Genomic DNA, 19,246 nt, shown 5'->3' with positions numbered 1-19,246 from the left:
GAAACCCCGTGGTAAAGGGCAGCTCTATTTAAGAGGTGATTAAACCCAATACTATCTTCCGGAGGGGAAGGTTTTGTTGGGTAGGACTGAGGATCAGGAATGTCAGGAACATTATGTGGTGGGAACTCATATATATCGTCATCTGTAGGATATGTATCTGGATTGATATCTTCATCTACAGGGTATGCATGTGGGTATGGTATGTCATCCCCCCACCTAGATCATACTCATCATCAGTGTGGTGTGATGATGCGGGAGATTGAACAGGAGAAACTCTAGGTGAAATGTAAGGAGGGATAGGAGAGGAAGAAGGTAAAGGAGAGGAAGGGTGCATTGGAGAAGTTGCACAATCCTTCTTTTTGGCAGGAACCACAGATAGAAGTGGTGTTTCTGCTGGTCTCTTCTTGTGAGGAATAGCTTCCACATGTCCAGTTTTTGGGTTGATATAGACCTTCTTTTGTTTAGGATCTGGTCTAAACAGTTGTTCTTCCTCTACAACCTTCTTTGGCGTCGGTTTTTTCGGTGCCGATAGAGTTTTTTTGTGTCTTTTGCTTTAGGAGGCGTTACAGTGTCCTGTGGCAAATTTTTCGGTGTCGAAGGTGGTTTTGGTTTAGTAGGCTTGTCTGAGGGTTTAGGGGACTCTGAATCAGGCCTTGCAGTCTTCGGTACCGAGGTTGAAGTCCTTGGAGTGGAAGCAGGTCTCGTCGGCTTCGAGGCGTCGGACTCTGGTTTTCCATCTTTATTCTTGGAACCGGACGGTTTAGGGAGCCGGAGCTTCTTTCGGATCCGGTACAATTTTTGGCTTCGGTACCGGTGCGTCTTTAGGCGTGGGTGCCGAAGGATCTTTGTCTTTTGGTACCGAAGGGTGTTTTGGCTTCAGTGTCGAAGAATCCTTCGGGGTCAAAGGATGTTTGTGCTTCGGTGCCGATGGAAGAGGTGGCATTGGCATGTGTGGTTTGCTCAGTGCCGAGGCACCGGAAGGCGTAGTCGTTTTCCTCAGTCTCGACTGGGCCCTTTGGGCGGAGTGCTGACCGCTGCCTTTGGCTTGGGCAGTGTCTGTGGTGCAGGGGCAAGAGTACTCACGGGTTGACGAGATGGAATCGAGTCATGTGAGTCCTCTGCCTCTGATACAATCTGGAGATCAGGCGAATCTTCTTCTGGGACGAGTGGAACCTCGTCATCGAAGATGTCCTCCGGTGCTGGGGCTGATCTCCTCATCTCGTGTCAATGTGCCCTCCGATCCCGAATGGTCTTTTTCGATCGGAAGGATGCACAAGCTGTGCAGGTCGACTCGGTGTGATCTGGCGATAGACAGAGGTTGCAGACCTCGTTATGATCGCTATGAGGGAATTTTGCTCGACTTACCGGGCATCTCTTGAACGGAGTCCTGTCCATGAGGTGTAGGCCGCACGGCGCCGATAGGCCCAACGGCCCGTGTCAATGCACCGGAATGGAGCTGATGGCGCAAAAGTAGTATATTCGATGTCGATATTGTTTGTATAAAGTTTTTACGCTTCGAAGTTGCTGGAAAAGTTTTTCTAGCCGGAGCGGAGAACTTTCATCCGAACCTAGTGGCGGAAAAAAACAATCCGAGGATGGAGTTGATGACCATGCGCAGTATTGTCCAAGGGAGGAGTCACCTATCTCGTGACTACAAAGACTTCTTCCAAGAAGACAACAACCTGCAATCATCCGAGCCCAACACTAGGTGGCGAGCTAATGCTAAGTGTACACTCTGCAGCTCATATGCCTCGAACACATTGTTACAGCAGGTAAGTAACTTTTATTTCTGATGGATACATCTACCAGTAGATTCCTCATCTGTAGAGCAGATTTTACAGCAAAACTCTGCCCAGGAGAAGGGTTGATAGAGGATTTGAAGCAGAGAATTTCGCAAGTGCAAGACAGATCTAGTGAAGTGCCAGTCCCTGTGCACCTCTGTTTCAAGGGAGTAATGCTTCGTAAAGGTATGCAAGGAAGCCCATGTTACTTCCTAACAGATTTCTGCAACTGGAACAGCCAGAGCCAATGCACAAGTGGAATGGATCCAGATTTCTTCAGGCGGCTCCTTCTTGGCGAACGAGTAGCAGGTCTTAATGCAGAAGATGACCCAATGGGATAGTCGTCGTCTTCTGGATTTCCTTCCCCTTCTTGGCCCCCATAATTGCCCACAAAGACTTGGTTGTGCTGACCGATATTCCTGGGTGCTGTCCAATTAGTAATTAATTGCCTGGCTAGGATTCAACCGATGCAGTCATTCCTCTTCCTTCTTTCATAGGATGAGGTGGAGGAGGAGATGGTTAGAACAGTAATGTACTGGGCAAGGTGGAAAGGAGTGATCAGCCCTGGTTCACAATGCCATATTGACTTTTCTGGAATAGGGGACAGCTAAGGGCCTGCAACTCATTGACCTGTCTAGCAGATGTGATGACACCCAAAAATGCCATCTTGAAGTTCAGCATATGAAGGTTACAACTGTGTACGGGTTCAAACAGAGTCCCCATCAAAAAAGTAAGAACCAAATTCAAGTCCCACTAAGGAGCTATAAATGCAGTTGGATGAAAAAGGTTAGTTAAGCCATTATGAAAATGCATGACAAAGTGAGACTTAAAAAAGAATAGCTTATTTAGTAGACAGAACAAAGCAGACAAGTCATTCACAATGCCAAAGGCGCATCTTCTCGGAGCTGGTAAAGCACAAACAGCAACTTGGGATACTTTGGCCTGCAAGGGATCCACTCCATTGTCAGTGCACCATACAACAAATGTGCCCATCTGCAAGAGTATGACTACTTAGTGTAGGGGCAACGTGCAGACAAAATGACATCTTCCACCTCCGGTAGTAGCTGAAAAGAGCTCAGTTGTCCTCGCACAATCTCCAGGCATGTAGGTGGAGGTCTCGGTGATTGCGGTGCACAACCATTTCCCCTGACTCTGAGAGAAGGTCCGGGCTGAATGGAAGGCAGACCGGAGGCCACGTGGATAAGAGCAGGAGCTCTGCGTACCACACTCTTCTCTGTCAAACCAGGGCTGTAAGAATGACTTGGGTCCAGAGGGCCCAACCGGTGAAAATGTCCCGGAGTGCCTCTGATAGAAGATACCACTCGTGAACGGCAAGAGAATGTCTGCTCTGACACACAGAGACTCCGTTTGGAGGTGTGCCTAAGGCCAGTCTTAAAGCCTCTAGACAAAGTAGGTGAGACCCTACTCTCCATTGCTTGTTCACATCCCACATCACAGTTGTGTTGTCCGTCAAAATCTGGATGGACAGACCTACAATAGAGGGGAGGAAGACCTTGAGTGACAGCTGAATTGCCCGCAATTCTAGCAGGTTGCTATGAAGAACCTGCTCCTCTGGAGGCCAGAGTCCCATGATCTCCAGTTACTGCAGATGAGCATCCCACCCCAGAGTGGAAGCATCTGTCCCTACCACACTCACAGCTAGAGGGGGAGAAAAGGACATCTTGTATGTCAGGTTTGCTCATTCCTTCACCAGATCTGGGAAAGATTACAATGGAATCCAACATGCCTCCCCGTACTGTAGTCACTGCATGCAGAGTCACCAATGCAGGGCCGTCATGTGCCAATATGTGTGCATGACTAGGAGAATGCTGAAAGCCAGTAGACCCACAAATCGCAAGGCTCTCAGGACAAGAACACTTGTATCCGACACAAAAGATGGAATCATCTCTTGGATGTCTGTAATTCTCTGTAGAGGATGAATAGCACTGAGAAGGTTGGTGTCCAGTACCGACCCCATGAACTGGAGGCATTGGGAAGGTTGCAGGTGGGATTTGGGGTCATTGATTGAAAAGCCCAGGTCCAAAAACAGGGCTGTTATAAACCGCAGTTGGTGAAAAGCAATCTCTGGCGAGTTGGATTTGAGGAGCAAATCATGAAGGCATGGGAAAGGATTATCCCCCAGATTCATCATTGTCCCGTTTTGCGAGTCCTTAATAGCGATTATTAAGGAATCGCTATTAAAGACTCGCAAAACGGGATTCATGTAGAAATCGCAAAAAAAATTGTGATTTCTACAGCTTCCTTATTTGCGATTAGCAAATTGCTAATCGCAAATAACTCCCCATTCATGCCTAAAGGCCCATAGAAATGAATGGGGAGTCAATCCTTATTTGCGATTAGCAATTTGCTAATCGCAAATAAGGATGCGATTTCAAGGGTGCCAGGGGTGTCCAAAGGACACCCTGTAGCACCGGTGAAATGAAAATGTAGCCTGATGTTGCGCACACACATGTCCAACGGACATGTGTGTGTGTAACATACAACTTAGAAAAATGCACTTTTCTAAGTTGTCGCTATTTAGCACGAAGTCAGACTTCGCGGTAAATAGCGGCCAGAAATTGCGAATTCGCAATTTTTAAAAGGTTCATGAATAGCATTTAAGGAAACTCAAATTGAGATTCCTTAAATGCGATCGCAATTTGATAAATCGCAATTATTTGCGATTTTTCAAATTGCGAGTTCATGAACCATTGATGAATCTCAAATGCCATTTTTGCGGGCGCAAACGGCCGAATTTTGCGATTCGCACCGTTTGCGCTTGCAAAAATGCTTGATGAATCTACCTGTATGTCACTTACCCAGTAAGCATCGGTTTTTGGCACGTAGAGCTGTAGATTTACATGCTTTGCTTACTCATGCCATGTAGAGTTGGGTGTGGATGTTTGCAAGTTGTTTTTTTTCAAAGAAGTCTTTCCCAGTCACAAGGTAAGGTGACTCTTCCTTTTGGTAATAGTGCGCATGGGCATCAACTCTATTGTTAGATTGTTTTCCTGCAAGAGGGTGAGAATGGAGTAAGTAAGTGTAGTATAGAGATGTCCATGCATATGTAATGTAAATAATGAGAACTGCAACAAGTACAGGAGCCCGGGGAGGGCGCATGTGAATGTACAGCTCTACATGCCAAGAACAGATGCTTACTGGGTAAGTAACATAATCCGTTCGAGGCATGTGTGCTGTAGATACAAATGCTTTGCCTAGACTATATAGCAGTATTCTCCCAAAGCGGTTGCAAATCGGTAGGTGTTGAAGCTGTTTGAAAAAGTGTCTTTAGCACTGCTTGCACTACATTGGCTTGTTGACGTGCTAACATATCCACACAATAGTGCTTGGTAAATGTGCGTGGTGTGGACCATGTTGCGGTCTTACAAATGTCAGCTATAGGAATGTTACCTAAAATGGCCATAGATGCTCCTATTTTACGAGTAGAATGTGTTCCAGGAGATATAAAGTTCTTTTAGCTTTAGCATAGCAAGTTTGATTGCATTTAACAAACCATCTTGAAATACTAGATTTAGAGATAGGATTGCCTTTGTGAGGTGTAGCAAATGCAACAAACAATTGTTTTGTACTACACATGTTTTTGTCCTTTCAATATAGTTAAACAACGCTCTTCTGCTATCAAGTGTGTGAAGAGCTCTTTCTGCTACCGAATCAGGTTGAGGGAAGAACATAGTAGTGCCCCCCCCCCCCCCCCCCAAGCGCCTTGAGACCCTCGCGGGTATGTAGTGCACTTTACAAATGATTGATTGATTGATTGTAGGTAACTCAACTGATTGGTTAATACGAAAAGCAGAAAGCATTTTTGAAAGGAAGTTTGGGTTAGTGCGAAAAACTACTCTATCTTTATGAAGCTGAAAGAAGGGTTCTTCTAAGGTTAATGCTTGTAGCTCACCAACTCTCCTTAATGAAGCGATAGCAATGAGGAAGGCAACCTTCCATGAAAGAAACTGAAATGGACAATTGTGTAAAGGCTCAAAAGGTGGACCCACGAGTCTTGTAAGCACAATGTTCAGATTCCAAACTGGTGCAGGAGGTACCCTGGGTGGTATTACTCTTAAGGCCCTCCATAAGGCTTTAATTACTGGAACAATTACTGCAACTTCAAACAAAGATGGATGTGTAGGCTTGATCAGCACGCTGTAGATGCAAAAGGTAACAAATAATATTTTGGATAGAGGCATCTAGCGGATCAATATTGTTTTTGTTACATTATACAACACATCTTTTCCATTTAGCTGCACAAAATGCTCTGGTGGTAGGCTTTCTTGCTTCTTTAGAAATAGTCATACAATCTGGTGACAAATTTAAGGTTCCAAACCATGACTTTAGGAACCAAATCGCTAGATTGAGCTCCTTGGGGTTTGGCTGTATGATTTCTCCATGGTTCTTAGTGAGAAGAGTAAAATTGAGATGCAGCTTTTGATGTGGAACCATTGATCGTTTCAAGAGTGTAGTGAACCACGGTTGATGGGTCCATGTGGGAGCCACTAGAATCAGCGCGAGGGATGTTTGCCTGAGCTTCCGAACCAGAAGTGGAAGGAGAGGGAGAGGCGGAAAAGCATAGGCAAATATCTCAGAACAATTCCCCCATAGCGCATTTTTTGTTTTGTCTACGGAGTTTTATATGGCACAAACTTGACCCTAAGGTATCGGGTATCAGAGCGCTTTAAACTAGCACCCGTTGCATTACATGAGGACACATTCATTTTTGTTAGGTACAGGGAGATTAAGTGATTTGCCCAGAATCACAGGATGCTGCTTGTGCATGTCGAGACTCTAACCCAATTCCCCAGATTTGAGGTCGCCCGCCCTGGAAGTTAAGTCAACTCCTCTGCATTGCCTTTGGATAGATGGTGTGGGAAACTGGAGGCGAAGTTTAGGCATTTCGAGGGGTCCACTGTGGCCAACAGATCGATTTGTGGAAATCCCCATTGTTAAAAGTATGGAAGGAGAACTTGGGGAGGAAGTTCCCACTTGTGTTTTTGTTGTTGCACCCTGCTGAGGAGGTCGGCAATTTGTTTGTTCATTCCTGGGAGGTGCTCTGCCAGAAGATGAATTCTGTGATGGATTGCCCAACTCCACATGGTCTGAGAGAGGCGTGACAGTTGCAGAGTGTGTCTCCCCCCACCCTGTTTTTCTACCTAGTACATAGCTGTCATATTGTCTGTGCAGACTAAGACAACTTTTCCTTTGAGCTGAAACTGAAAATCTTTCAGTGCTAGATACACAGCTAGAAGCGCTAGATAGTTGATGTGAAGACTTTTGTGCTTGTTGTCCCACAGTCCCTCAATTGTCAAATTGTGGTGAAGGGAACCCCAGCCTGTGAGAGATGAATCTGCTGTTAGCACGATATGTGTAACAGGGTTGATGAAGGGCCGCCCTTTTGATAAGTTGTGTGTTACACCACTGCAGAGAGTGATGTGTGAAGCTGGTTACCAATACTAGATCAATTAATTGACCCTGAGACTGATTCCACTGTTGTGCTAAGCATTCTTGTAGGGGTCGCATGTGTAACCTTGCATGAGGTACTATTGTAATGCAGGATGCCATCATTACTAACAGTTGCGTGAAAGTCCTGACTCCTAAGTATTGGTTGGTCTGAAACTGTAGTAGCAGAGTTTGAATATTTTGACTTCTGACTGCATTGGGAGAGGCTAGAGCTGTGCGAGTGTTCTGAGTCGCTTCCAGATAGGACTGCATCTGGAAAGACTAAAGAAGCATTGGGGTCTGGAGATCTAGTTTTGGACCCTTCCCTATGTAATGAACGGCGAAAGGAGATTCTGCTTGATAGAGACTGAAGCTCTTCCGTGGATTATGCCACATCCGTGTGTTTTTTCCATCTTTTCTAAAGCCCCATCAACTTGAGGCCAGAAAAGATGTTGGTATGTGGAAGCTTAAGCCCAGTGAACGTGGGGTAGCTCCTGATGTTTAGAATCGCTACAGCATTGAATCTGCCTGATCACTGAAGAGGCGAACTCCATCAAAGGGAAAATAATCTAAGTTGGACTGGATGTCAGAAGAGAGTTGGATGTCCAGAGCCAAGCATGCCGGAGAACTGAGACGAAGGTCCCCATGGCCTGTGCAAGGGAGTCAGCCGTGTCAAGACCGAACTTAATGTGACAGGAAGCATTCTGTCCATCGGCAAGAACTTCTTGAAAATGGTCCTTCGTGTCTGGAGGGATGTGCGAAAGCATCATTTGGGCCATATACCACAACGCATGGGTATACCTGGTAAGAAGGTAGTTTGCGTTCTATGATTTTAAGGACATACTTTTAGCCAAGAAGGCATTCTTGCCCCAAACCTCTAGTCTGTGGGACTACTTGTCAGATGGTACCAAATGGACGGTGCCACCCAATTGCGTACCTGAGTAGGACACCTGGAGAACCAGGCTATAAGGTGATGGGTGAGTGGAGGGGAATATCAGGTCAGTTGGGGCTGAGCAGTAGCATCAGGCCACAAGCCTGTCTACTGCAGACATAGACGATGGCTTCTCCAGAGCAGCCAAGACAGGTGCCAGCTACGCCTCAATGAAAGGCAGCAAGTGTTCAAATGTGGCTGATGAGGGCAGTAAGACGTCTGTAAGAACGTTGGCCTTAGTTTCTGCCAATGGCAACTGTAAATGTTATGTTATGTCTATTTGTACAGTGTACAAGTCACCTATGAGGTATCAAGGCGTTTGGGCAGGTGAGTAGGTGTGTGGTTCCCTCTGTTAAATCGAAAAGCCCGGAACTCAAGAAGTGAGGGGGAGGCTCTGATGTGTTGAGGGTGGGTGATGACCTGCATTGGCCCGGCAGACCTCCTGCCCTTCATCACCCACGCAGCCCGCACATTCAACTGTTGATACCACTCATCCTGCTCCCGACGCCAGAACTTCTTGCTTCAGATCGGGGACACAATGGCTTTATTCCCCTTCCCGCGGCGGATTAGGGCTATGCACACTGCATGTTGTGTCACCCACTGCTGCCAACTTGCTTATGTAATTGGGTTAACCGCTTCAGTCGGTGTCCTCCTTCTACAACCCAATGCATAACCTAATCCTGAAGATGACCTGAATTTTGTATAGGTCGAAACACCGTCAACCTCTCAGCTCAATCCTTGGTGCTACTTTCGTGGTTCAACGAAATTATCTTCCTTCTTTAACTATGGACTAATGAATTGGAACCACGAAGAGTCCCCTGTAAATATTGACAATTTTATTCGTTTTCTTGAGCCGTTTTTTCGCTGTGTATTTTTCACTTGTCACTAGCACGTTCACCTTGTTTTTTACGAGCACAAACGTGCACAAGTCTGTACAGGTTACATGTACATTCAATGTAATAGAGTGCCGTCATTATTTTCTGTCTTTCTTGTTCCTTCTGTTTAAATACAGACCACTTTTTGCATTTATTGTCATAATTATTAATGTCTCCCAGTCTTCTCCTTTTGCAACTTGTGTGCATGCCTTAAAAAACTGTCCTTTAATAATACCGGTTGAGACATTGTTGCTTGTTTTATATATACTATTTACCCAGGTCTCAACTGGGTTAACGGGTATCCTCCTGTTGTTCGATTTCATGATGGCAGTTGTGGCGTCTTAAATCGAAGCACTGAGTCAAAGCAGTGCATAAAAGATACTAGATCTGAAGATGCACTGGAGTCAAGCTATCCTGGCTGAAGACGGCTGATAGCCAGAAACCGGTCCTAGGATGCTTGATTCCGGTCCAGGGAAGACATGGCTTGGCAGTTTGGTCTGGACTGTTCCCATGAGGCACAGGGTCAAGACTGATTTGCATATGGCCATGTCTGAACTGGGGTGGCTTGGTGAGCAAAATAACGATGGATTAAACCCAGATCTGTGACTGGGGTTGAATGTTTTGCCATTGTGCAACATTCCGTCCACCATCTTGTGTGTTTTACAGATCTGAAGATGTAGCACTGGTTGGAATGGCAGGATCATCGAGCCGGAAGGGGGCCTGTACAGCATCATCACCTTTGTGAATATGCTGTTCATGCCGTTGAGGTATGGTGCTGAATCTGGCTTTGGCATTGGGAATTTGGGGAACTGAAGCATCAAAGGTGCAGTGGAGGTATGTCCAGAGCCGGTCCCAACGGAGGAGCAGGGCTGTGCGGTGGATCGCAGTTAGAATCTCAACTAACTTCGGTTCGGAGAAAAAATGTCCAGTAGGAGGTCAGAGACAGTCTGGGTAACCCCCCTTTGGAGTGCTTCTTCGATTTTTTTATTGCGCTCTCTATGCTTAGTGGGCACATTTGAAGAACGGGAATGACGTTGACGCTTGCCATAAAGCGTGTGACTGCTTGCTCTTTTAAGGCCTTGGGGTTCATGTTGAGGTAGGAGGTACAGGATTTGGTGTTGTGGTCAGAGCCCAAGCACCATAAACAAATAGAGTGGGGGGCAATGATAGTTTGGGAGTCACAATCGCTACAGGGTTTAAAATCTGATTTCCTTGGAGGTGACATGGTCCTGCTTTGGAAAATTTTACATGGGGAAAACTCCTTAGAGATCGAAGCTCTGGATCCGCTTCAAAGGTATGGAAAAAAGAAAACTGATGTTGATGCGCAAGGGGCAGGGGCTTTATTGCCTCAGGAACATCACCTGATGTCACTTCCGCCGCCAACAGAAGTTTGGGGCTAGAAATTAAGTTTTCTCGATCCAGTCTGACGTCTGGGAGTTATTCTACAGATGAGAAATCTGCAGGTAGAAGTAGCAATCAGATCAATGATGTTCAAAGTCAATTTTCAACGTATAGCGATACAAAGATCTTGGATAGTTACAGAAAGTGACCCCTATCAAACAGTAAAATTGAACCTGTGATTAACTGCTGCACACTTGATCAATCAAAGGACAGAGAAGTATTTGAAATAAGGAGCCAGAATCATGGGTGCCCAGGATCCCAAGGTGAACAACACACTGATTACTATATTAAGGGTGTAATAAGACTACATGTGATTCAGGGAATGACAGAAATAAAATAATTCAGCTCGCCTCAAATCCTCTTCATGCAGAGAAAGGACAGAGTTTAGGCTGAAGAATATCTAACAGTTAGGAACACTGCCCTGTCAAAAGTCATAACCCATTGTGCTGCAACGGATAAATGTTAACGCATTTATCCCTAACGGATAGATTTCATGTCATCTTTCCAGAGGCAAAGCAACATATGGCAAATTATAGCCGATTTTGTATTAGGTTAACCTTTGAAGTGTAAATGCGTACTCTAATTGGTTGATACATGTGCAATCAAATCAAGTTTGAAAATAACAGATGAAACTTGCCATCATATGTTTCACTAATAATTTTAAACATTGTGAATACAACAGGATTCTATAGGCTTTATGCAAAAACAAAAAAGATGTTCTGACAGCAGAATACATATTTAAGACATACTCAAAATGGAAATATTACTTACTAGCTGGGAGGCATGCTTTATTTTTTCAACTATCCCATCATGACCGAGGTACTGCAAGGACAACCACAATGGTAGAGCACGAAGCTTTTCCACAGGCTGACTGGATGTCAGACCTGCAGCTAACGACTGAAAAAGAACAACAAACATTAATTAGGTGAACATCTTAGGTGTGTCATTATGGAGTTGTCAAAGGTGCAAAATACGACATTGTTCAATGTTTAGTAAAAACAACAATTGCAGTTTAAATTCATACAAACTGATAAGCTTAGAACAAAGAATAACACTGAAATCCACATAGTGTATGCAAAAGTATGATTTATTTTAACAGGAAAGAAACTTTATAATTTACACGCCTCAACATCTAATCAGTTACCTGAAGCGTTTTTACTTCATTGACTTAAGACACAAAACATGCTCAAGAATAAATTAGTAAAATAGCTGATTAAAAACAGAATGGGATACCACAACAAGTAATGTTTAAAACAAAACCTAGACACATTGTTAATTTGTAGAACAATCCTTACCAAAGAAGGATCTTCATGTCTGTAAAGAGTTACAGCAGGCACGGCTGGGAGACCAAGCCAGGGCCCTAAAGTAAGAGTCATGCTGTCACACTTTGTTGCTGCCTGCAAGGGGAAAGAAGAGTGCTGTCAAAGAACAAAAACTATCAACATTTTATTCAACATAGATTTATAATCACTTGCACTTTCAATACAAGTGGAGCTTTCTTGGCAGTATTCATTTGTCATACCTCTTCTATTAATTTAGTCAGCTCAACTAAATTGTCCAATGTGTCTGCCCAAAGTACGAGTTACTTACCTTCGGTAACGATGTATCGGGTAGAGACGATTCTAGCAGCAGATTCCTTCACGTAGAATTATCCCCAGGTGTCAGCCTGGATCCGGAAACTTTTGCCGCAGCATCCCTGCATGCCAGGGAGCGGGGCAGAATCAAGCGACTCCGCCCAGGCATCGTCCGCGTACGTGATGTCAGCGAGGTCACATAGGCCCCACCCCAGCGCGCCTACGTCAGTTTTCTTCTGAGAACTTTTCCGCACCACAACACGGAGCCACCAGACAAAAAACTGTGGGAGCATGGGAACAGTGTGCAAAAGAGTAGACACCCTAAGGAACAGTGCAATACTGCAGTGTCCAAAAGCGGGGGCAGAAGAAGGAACAGAGCAGAGCCCTGAGCAGCCACCCTGCCTGTACGTAGACAGCCCCCCCCTTCAACCGGAGGCAAGGAACCTGCATAAAAAACCATGACAAATGTAGCAGGCCTACAACCCCCATTCAGAAACAAGCAAGGGGAGCCAGTCTCAAAACAGACAGGAACAACCAACCTCCAAGCCACCCCAACAGATAGGGCAACCACTCCCCAAGGAACAAGGGTGAGGCACGACCAGATGACCCCAACTCAGAGGGTAGCAGAGGGGCCAGGACCCCCAGCAGCAAGAGGAAGGGAAAGGAGGAGAGGGCAAGATAGAAGTCAAACCTCCTCAGCAGCAGCCGGGCACTGGAGTGCCGTAACCCCATCCACCAAAGAACCAAGCGGAGGACAGAACAGCAACAAGACGGAGCCACTGTCCAGAGCAAAAGAAAGCACTCACATGAGACACAGCCCTCCACCGGGAGGCGAGTACCGATGACCAGCCCAAGGGTCCTCGCAGAACGGGGTGGAACGGCGGGCCGTGAAGGAATCTGCGGCTAGAATCGTCTCTACCAGATACATTGTTACCGAAGTAACTCGTACATCTGATCGAGACTACTAGCCGCAGATTCCTTCACGTAGAATAGATACCCTAACAATACCCACCGGGAAGGAGGGCCTACGAAAGGACCCCATTAACCTGGACAGGACAGAGGGTCCCACAAGGGAACAGATCTGCAGACCAGGGAGTAACCTCGTGCCTGCCAGGCAAGAGGACCTCCACAACCCGAACACCACCGACCCCAGGAGCGAGGTAGGAGGAAGAGGGAAGACTGAAGAGGCCCACACAGGCACAACAGAGGAACCAAGGGCAAGGCCGGATTGGCCGAAGCACCCTACCCACCCCCCTGCCTCAAGGAAACAGAGCTTCCATCCAATGCCAGGACAGGCAGAGGAACAAGTAGAGAGAAGAAGTCCAAGGGCCCAAGGAAACAAGGAAAAAGAAGGCGAGCCCACCCAGAAGGGAGGCAACAGGACAGCCAGAATGGCACTGATAGCCATAGCCGCCAGAAGGAAGAAGAACACAGAAGCATTGCAGCCTTCAGGATACGAGCAAGAAGAGGAAATGCCGGGACGCACCGCCACAAGGGGTCGCACACATGACCTCAAGAAGCAATAGCAACATACAGAAACGCCATGGAGAACAGGCACCCAAAGGCGACCAGAACTCCCCAGCAGAGCTCAGCTATATAACAGCTACCACTACCCCACGTAGGGTACGTTAAGTCACAAGACATGGGAACCCTCTTTGTAAAAACTTCCGCAGAAGAGGAAAAAACAAAAAGGCCACTGGGAAAAAACAACCCCGCGGAACGTTTGACAAGCAGCCCAGGCAAAGTAGAAGGCATAATCTCAGGGCCAAGTCTGTGCAACAACGCCAGTAAAACACACACAGTCAACAAAGGGCCGTCCAGCAGCCAACAATGCCAAAGTCCCAAGGAGGAATCAATGGCCAGAAAACACACTCCACAGCCTGAATAAGCGGCCTAAGATGGTCCAGAACCAGCCCAACTCAGCAGTCAGTGAGGAGGATAAAGCGGAGAGGAGGAGGAGGACGGAACCCTGCCAAGAACCTTTGGATGACTGAGTCAGCCGGGGCATGGAACAACAAGCTGCCTTCAAGCGGAAGATCAATGAGCCGCTCCTGAATATTTTCAGGGAACACGCCGTGCCGAAGCCTAGCATGGCGACGGAGGGAGACTGAGGAAGCCATGGCCCGGCCCAGCACCTCCTGAGATGTCCAGAGCGGAGCGGAGAATAAACGTTGCCAGATCCCGGCCATCCAAAGCATGATGCTGTAAGGCCACCTGAACAGTCTCTTGGGAAGCTGTGGATCCCAGAGACTCAGCAGAGTACCACAAATAAGAGGAGGCCCTAGCCAATACACACAAGTTGCTAAGGGCCCGAAGGGCCGCGCTGGTGGAGTCAAACATGTTGCGCCCCTAAAAGTCCAGCCAGCAGGCCTCCCGGGACGGCGGAGTCAACAGTGGTGGCAGGGAGGGAAAAGCAGTTCGCAAAAGTGGACTGGCAGCAGAGGGGTGGAGGGAAAGGCACACCGGGTCATGCAGCGCTGGAAGGTGGCAGTGCAGAAGGTGCTGAGGTACTAGATTCCCTGAGGCGGGACGCCTCCAAGCCCCCGTCAGGGAAGAAATGAGCGAACCCTCAAAGGGAAGCAAGATCTCCCTTCCACCAGAGCCCTGGTAGAGAACCTCCAAGAGATGGTCCGCCGGAAAGTGAGCAATCGGGTCACCCATGCACAGACTGCAAACAGCTGTGGACACCGCGTGAGCGAAGGCCGCACCCGCCTACGTAGGGCCCCGCGGTGGAGAAAGCAGCTCTTCCGTGGGCAACGGCTGCAAACTAGATGGCCGTCCCCGAAGCCAAGCGGAGGCTTCGGGGACGGCTTGGCTTCGGGGACGGCCAAAGGCCAGACCTGGAAGTCAGAAGGAACAGAAGAATGGGGGACCTGCCGCTCCTCCGACGAACATCTCTGCCTCAGAAATGCGGGGAGCCGCCCTTGGACGACGCCAGTGAAAGACACCACATGGCAGCCAGTCTCCGGGAAGGATGACACCAATATGCACAGCCAACCTCTGGAGAAGAGGGAGGATCCGAAGACGAATCTGCCACACAATGCCTGTCCGGAGCCGAAGAGTCCACCGCCTGAGGCAGGACTGCAATGCCATCCGGCACCGAAGGAGACACAGGACAGGGCTCCTCTTAGCCACACCGCGCCGGGGACCAGAGCGGGCCAGATCCGAAGTGGACAGGGGGCGTCGTCGGAATGGCGCCGACTCGACCTCCGCCAAGGCAGCCGCCTGCGAGGAGGAACAAGAGGGAACAGGGGAGTGACACGAAACCCTCCGCCAGCCTCGGCACAGCATGTGACGGAGGTGGCCCGGCAAACCATATGGCGCCGCCAGGGCCGACAACCTCGGATGAGGCAGCCGCCTGCTTGGAGGGACGAGAAAGGCCCGGAGGAGGGCGAGAGGTCCCTGCCCAGCCTCGACCCAGAGCGGGACGAGGAGGGTCCACTGACTCCTGTGGCGCCACCTGGTCCAGCAGCTGTTGGCGCCGTAGCGTCGTCACCTCGGTCTTAGACAGGACCGAGAGGGGCTCGGGGATGCGACCCGAGCCCCAGCGTCCTCCCGTGACACCACAGGGACTCCCCCGGGAGTTTGCGGTGAGGCAGAGGCGCTGTGGTCTGAAGGACCCCCCGATGGGCCGCACCCCAACAGCACCACATCCTCCAAGCCTGGATCCGAACCAGTCGGCGCCGGGGCAGGAGCCAACAGCAGTGCGGCAGAGGGGCCCGCGCAAGGCAAGGGATCCGCTGATGCCCCAGGAGGGGAAGGAGGAGGAGACGCCAGCGAGGCCTGCAAAGTCGCCGCGTATGTCTCCATCTGGACTCTCGACGCCCCATCACTGGAAAACAGTGGATAGTACGACACACGGGGCCGCTTCACCCGGGGAGAGTCCACGCCCCCGGCATGCCGAACACCAGCCGCCAGGGACAAACTGTAACACGTACCCACCGGGGAGCGATGCACTTGCGACATCGGAGAAGGGCGAGGACGACGACCACGGCCGTATCTGAAGCAGTCTGCCGAGGCTGATCGGTGGGAGGATGTCGACCTGGAGAGACGTGCCGAGAGTAGGTTAATCCGCCGCTCCCGTCGCGACTTCAACTGTTGGCACACACTCAGTGGTGCTGTGATCCTCCCCTAAACACCACATATATATGAGGTGAGGGTCTGTTGCCGACATAAGACCTCCACACAACGTACAAGTCTTGAAGCCCGAAGGCATTCGCACACTGTTCCCCAAAAGAAGAGACAATGATGAGGAAAAAAGGGGCCCAAAACAGGCCCGCAGCAAGACCGGATCCGCGTTGCACGCAGAATAGGAATAAACTGACATAGGCGCGCTGGGGGGGAGCTTATAAGACCCCGCTGACATCACGTACGCGGACGATGCCTGGACGGAGTCGCTTGATGTCGCCCCGCCCCCGGCGCGCATGGATGTTGTGGCAAAAGTTTCCGGATCCAGTCTGACGCCTGGGGATAATTCTACGTGAAGGAATCTGCAGCTAGTAGTCTCTATCAGATCTTGCATACAAAGCTTGTATCTCTCATTGATAAGAGTGACTGAGTGCCTCCCCTGTTGGACCATCATTCACCGGAGTGGGGGGAGGGGTGGTATTAATTTTTTTGAACCAATAAACTTGTAGCCTTCAATACAGACAGGATCACAATGATTGGAAACATAGGCATTGCAGGGAGTACAGAGGTCCAAGACCCCTTGACAACTTGGGAAACCTTAGTCCAGTAAATGATTCGGAGTTCAAAGTTATCAAACATGGAGGGACGATCCAGTGAAACAGTATCTTAGGGGGCAGCAGAAGATACTGACACCCGACAGAAGCAGACACAACCACAGAACAGATGTGGGACCAAGGCAGGGGCTACTTGAGTGACTCATAGATGCTACAAACACATTCAATCCTCCTGTGGGTGTTTTAACTATGAAGGGGTTTATCACTTCTCTTACTCTCATTTCCTCCTTACTGGGCATCTCCAAGTATCTTGTACTGCTACCAGCAGATGCACCTTTCTCAGTCAAACCCACTTTTTCAATTCTTTTTAGAAGCTACAGTTTCCAAATGTTTTACTTCCTCATTTCTTGCCTAGCATCATAGGGCTATCCAAACATTAGTTTCTGTAATAGACAGTTGTGTATCTCGTCAATTTTTTATGCAGACGATAAATTTCTATTTGACCTCACCCTAGTTGCCCTTCATCGACAACTAAACGCCTTCGCATGAATATTGTGACAGGAATGATTTATATGATATTCCAAAACCATAGTAATCGGAAATCTAAAATTCATGGATGGCTTAGGGGGGATCAATTGGAAATTGCGCCTGGATACAGTTATTTAGGTGTAGTTTTGAAGTACAATTTAGATTTTAACTCACACATTGATCAACAAGAACAGAGAGCGAAAGCAGTCGCAGAAAAATTAAAGTTGGATTTTGTACTAGGTCACAGGTCACTAAGATAGAGGTCTTCAATCTGTGGGGCGCGACCCCAGGGGGGACCTGTAGTCATGGAAAGGGGGTCGCACATTTCCAGCCCAAACTTCTGCCTGGAATCCAAAATGTGCTTTTCCTTTTGGAAAAAGACAACAGTCTGGGACTCTTTATTCTGATCTGTAAAATGTTTCTGCTGAAGTTAATGGAGTCGCCTGTGCTGTGAAAAAAAGAGGCCGGGCAGACAGGTAAAACAACTTTTCACACCAGGGTGCCTGCTTGGTTGCTTGGCTGAATTAAATGCAAATGCAGCTACCAGCTAATCTGCAAATCTAAAGGATGCTTGGGAGCAGTAATCACTCCAAGCATTGTGATTGCAAAGATTTTTTTTCAGTGGAAGTAGGAAGAGTTAATACCTGGGGTGTGAAGTGCGTGCTTTTAATTGTACCTGTATTTACAGAGCGCTAAGTACCTCTGAGGAGGGTTGAAGGGACAGTTCTGCAAAAAAGAAATGGCATTACTTATGTACTGGTATTACTAAAATTTACATTTTGAAAGCTCCATTTTAGCCTAAAATATTGTAATACAGACATTCGCATTCACTGTGCTTTCTGTCACAGGCTGTGACCTCGTAGCACAAAAAATTACACGTCACTATTCTCCACTGCACTGAGTAACTTCTTTTTACATTTTATTTTTCATTTAAGATATCCATTATTTTATATGTAGCTACCTAACTGTGAAAGTTCTAAAAAACGAAGAAAATATTTTGGGGCTTATTTATGAGACGCGTGTGCCGCTGGAGTGTCACTTTTTTTTAAGCTCCGGCAGCGCTAGCGTCTGAATTATATCTATGTGGTGACGCAAAGTCACCCAGGATGGCTTTGGATGGCCTCACAGATATGGAGTAAGACAAAGCAGGGCAAGTCACTGCATTGCCTTACTCTGTGTCAAGTAGGCGTTCCATTGGCATTGCGGTTGGTGTTCCCACGCAACACGCATGGATTTTAACGCTGCCCCAGATTTACAAAACCATGTACACCTGGGGCAGTGCCAAAACTGTATGCCTCAACACAGCAGGCATAACGGGAAGAAATGTTTTAATTTCTCTTCATTATTTCCACTTTCCATGTGTGCTGCATTCTGCAGCACACATAGAAAGAGGAAAACGCCTCTTTCGATTGTTTTTGTGCAGGAAGGTGCCCCTTCCTGCATAAAAACAATCCTGCCTATGTTGGCACTAGGCAACAATTTGTGCGCCAACACAGCGGGAAAGGACAGGAATGTACCATTTTCATATATACGGTGCATTCCTACCCTTTCTCATTGCCGTAGGGCAGCGCAGCAAGAAGACTTTCGGCGCTGCCTTACGCCAATTGCTCATAAATGAAGCCCTTAGTTTTTAGCCACACCTTTGACCACACCCCCATGATCATTGACCTTTGCTTTGCTAAACATTGTTTAATATTGTTGCCCCACTGTAAAAATGATTTCTTGTGAGAATTGAGGACGTTTATGGTTGTAAATAGTTGTCAATGATGAGTACCAAGTTCTAAAAATTCTTGTCAGGAGGGGGTCCTTAAGCCATGGGGAGTCTCTGCATCAACAAGTTTGAAGATCTCTGCTCTAAGTTCTCATGGCGGCATACAAAGCTAAAATAATTTGTTTATTGCTGTATGGATGCGAGATTCCCCCAAAACAATGTATAAAACAAATAGAAAGAACAGAAACTAATACTTGGAAAAAATGGCTAAGTTTGCAGAAAGGTTCTGTCAATAGTTCATTAACACTTAAGCTT

The 19,246-nt window shown here is 47.6% G+C and overlaps 1 protein-coding gene across 1 annotated transcript in view; it reads right to left on the bottom strand.

The window, feature by feature from the left end:
• PDXDC1 (pyridoxal dependent decarboxylase domain containing 1) overlaps nt 1–19,246 on the bottom strand; it is a 399,349-nt gene that overhangs the window by 142,619 nt on the left and 237,484 nt on the right. Inside the window, exons 11-12 of the mRNA XM_078663195.1 lie at nt 11,732–11,833; nt 11,208–11,333 (exon numbers count right to left, since the gene is read on the bottom strand). Coding sequence (XP_078519321.1) covers nt 11,208–11,333; nt 11,732–11,833 — 228 coding nt within the window. The remainder of the gene's footprint in view (nt 1–11,207; nt 11,334–11,731; nt 11,834–19,246) is intronic.

The sequence above is a fragment of the Lissotriton helveticus genome, chromosome 10 (genome assembly GCF_964261635.1).
Source record: "Lissotriton helveticus chromosome 10, aLisHel1.1, whole genome shotgun sequence".
NCBI classification, from domain to species: Eukaryota; Metazoa; Chordata; class Amphibia; order Caudata; family Salamandridae; genus Lissotriton; species Lissotriton helveticus.
Note: the sequence above shows the minus strand (reverse complement) of the source record. Positions and strands in the feature narration are given on the sequence as shown.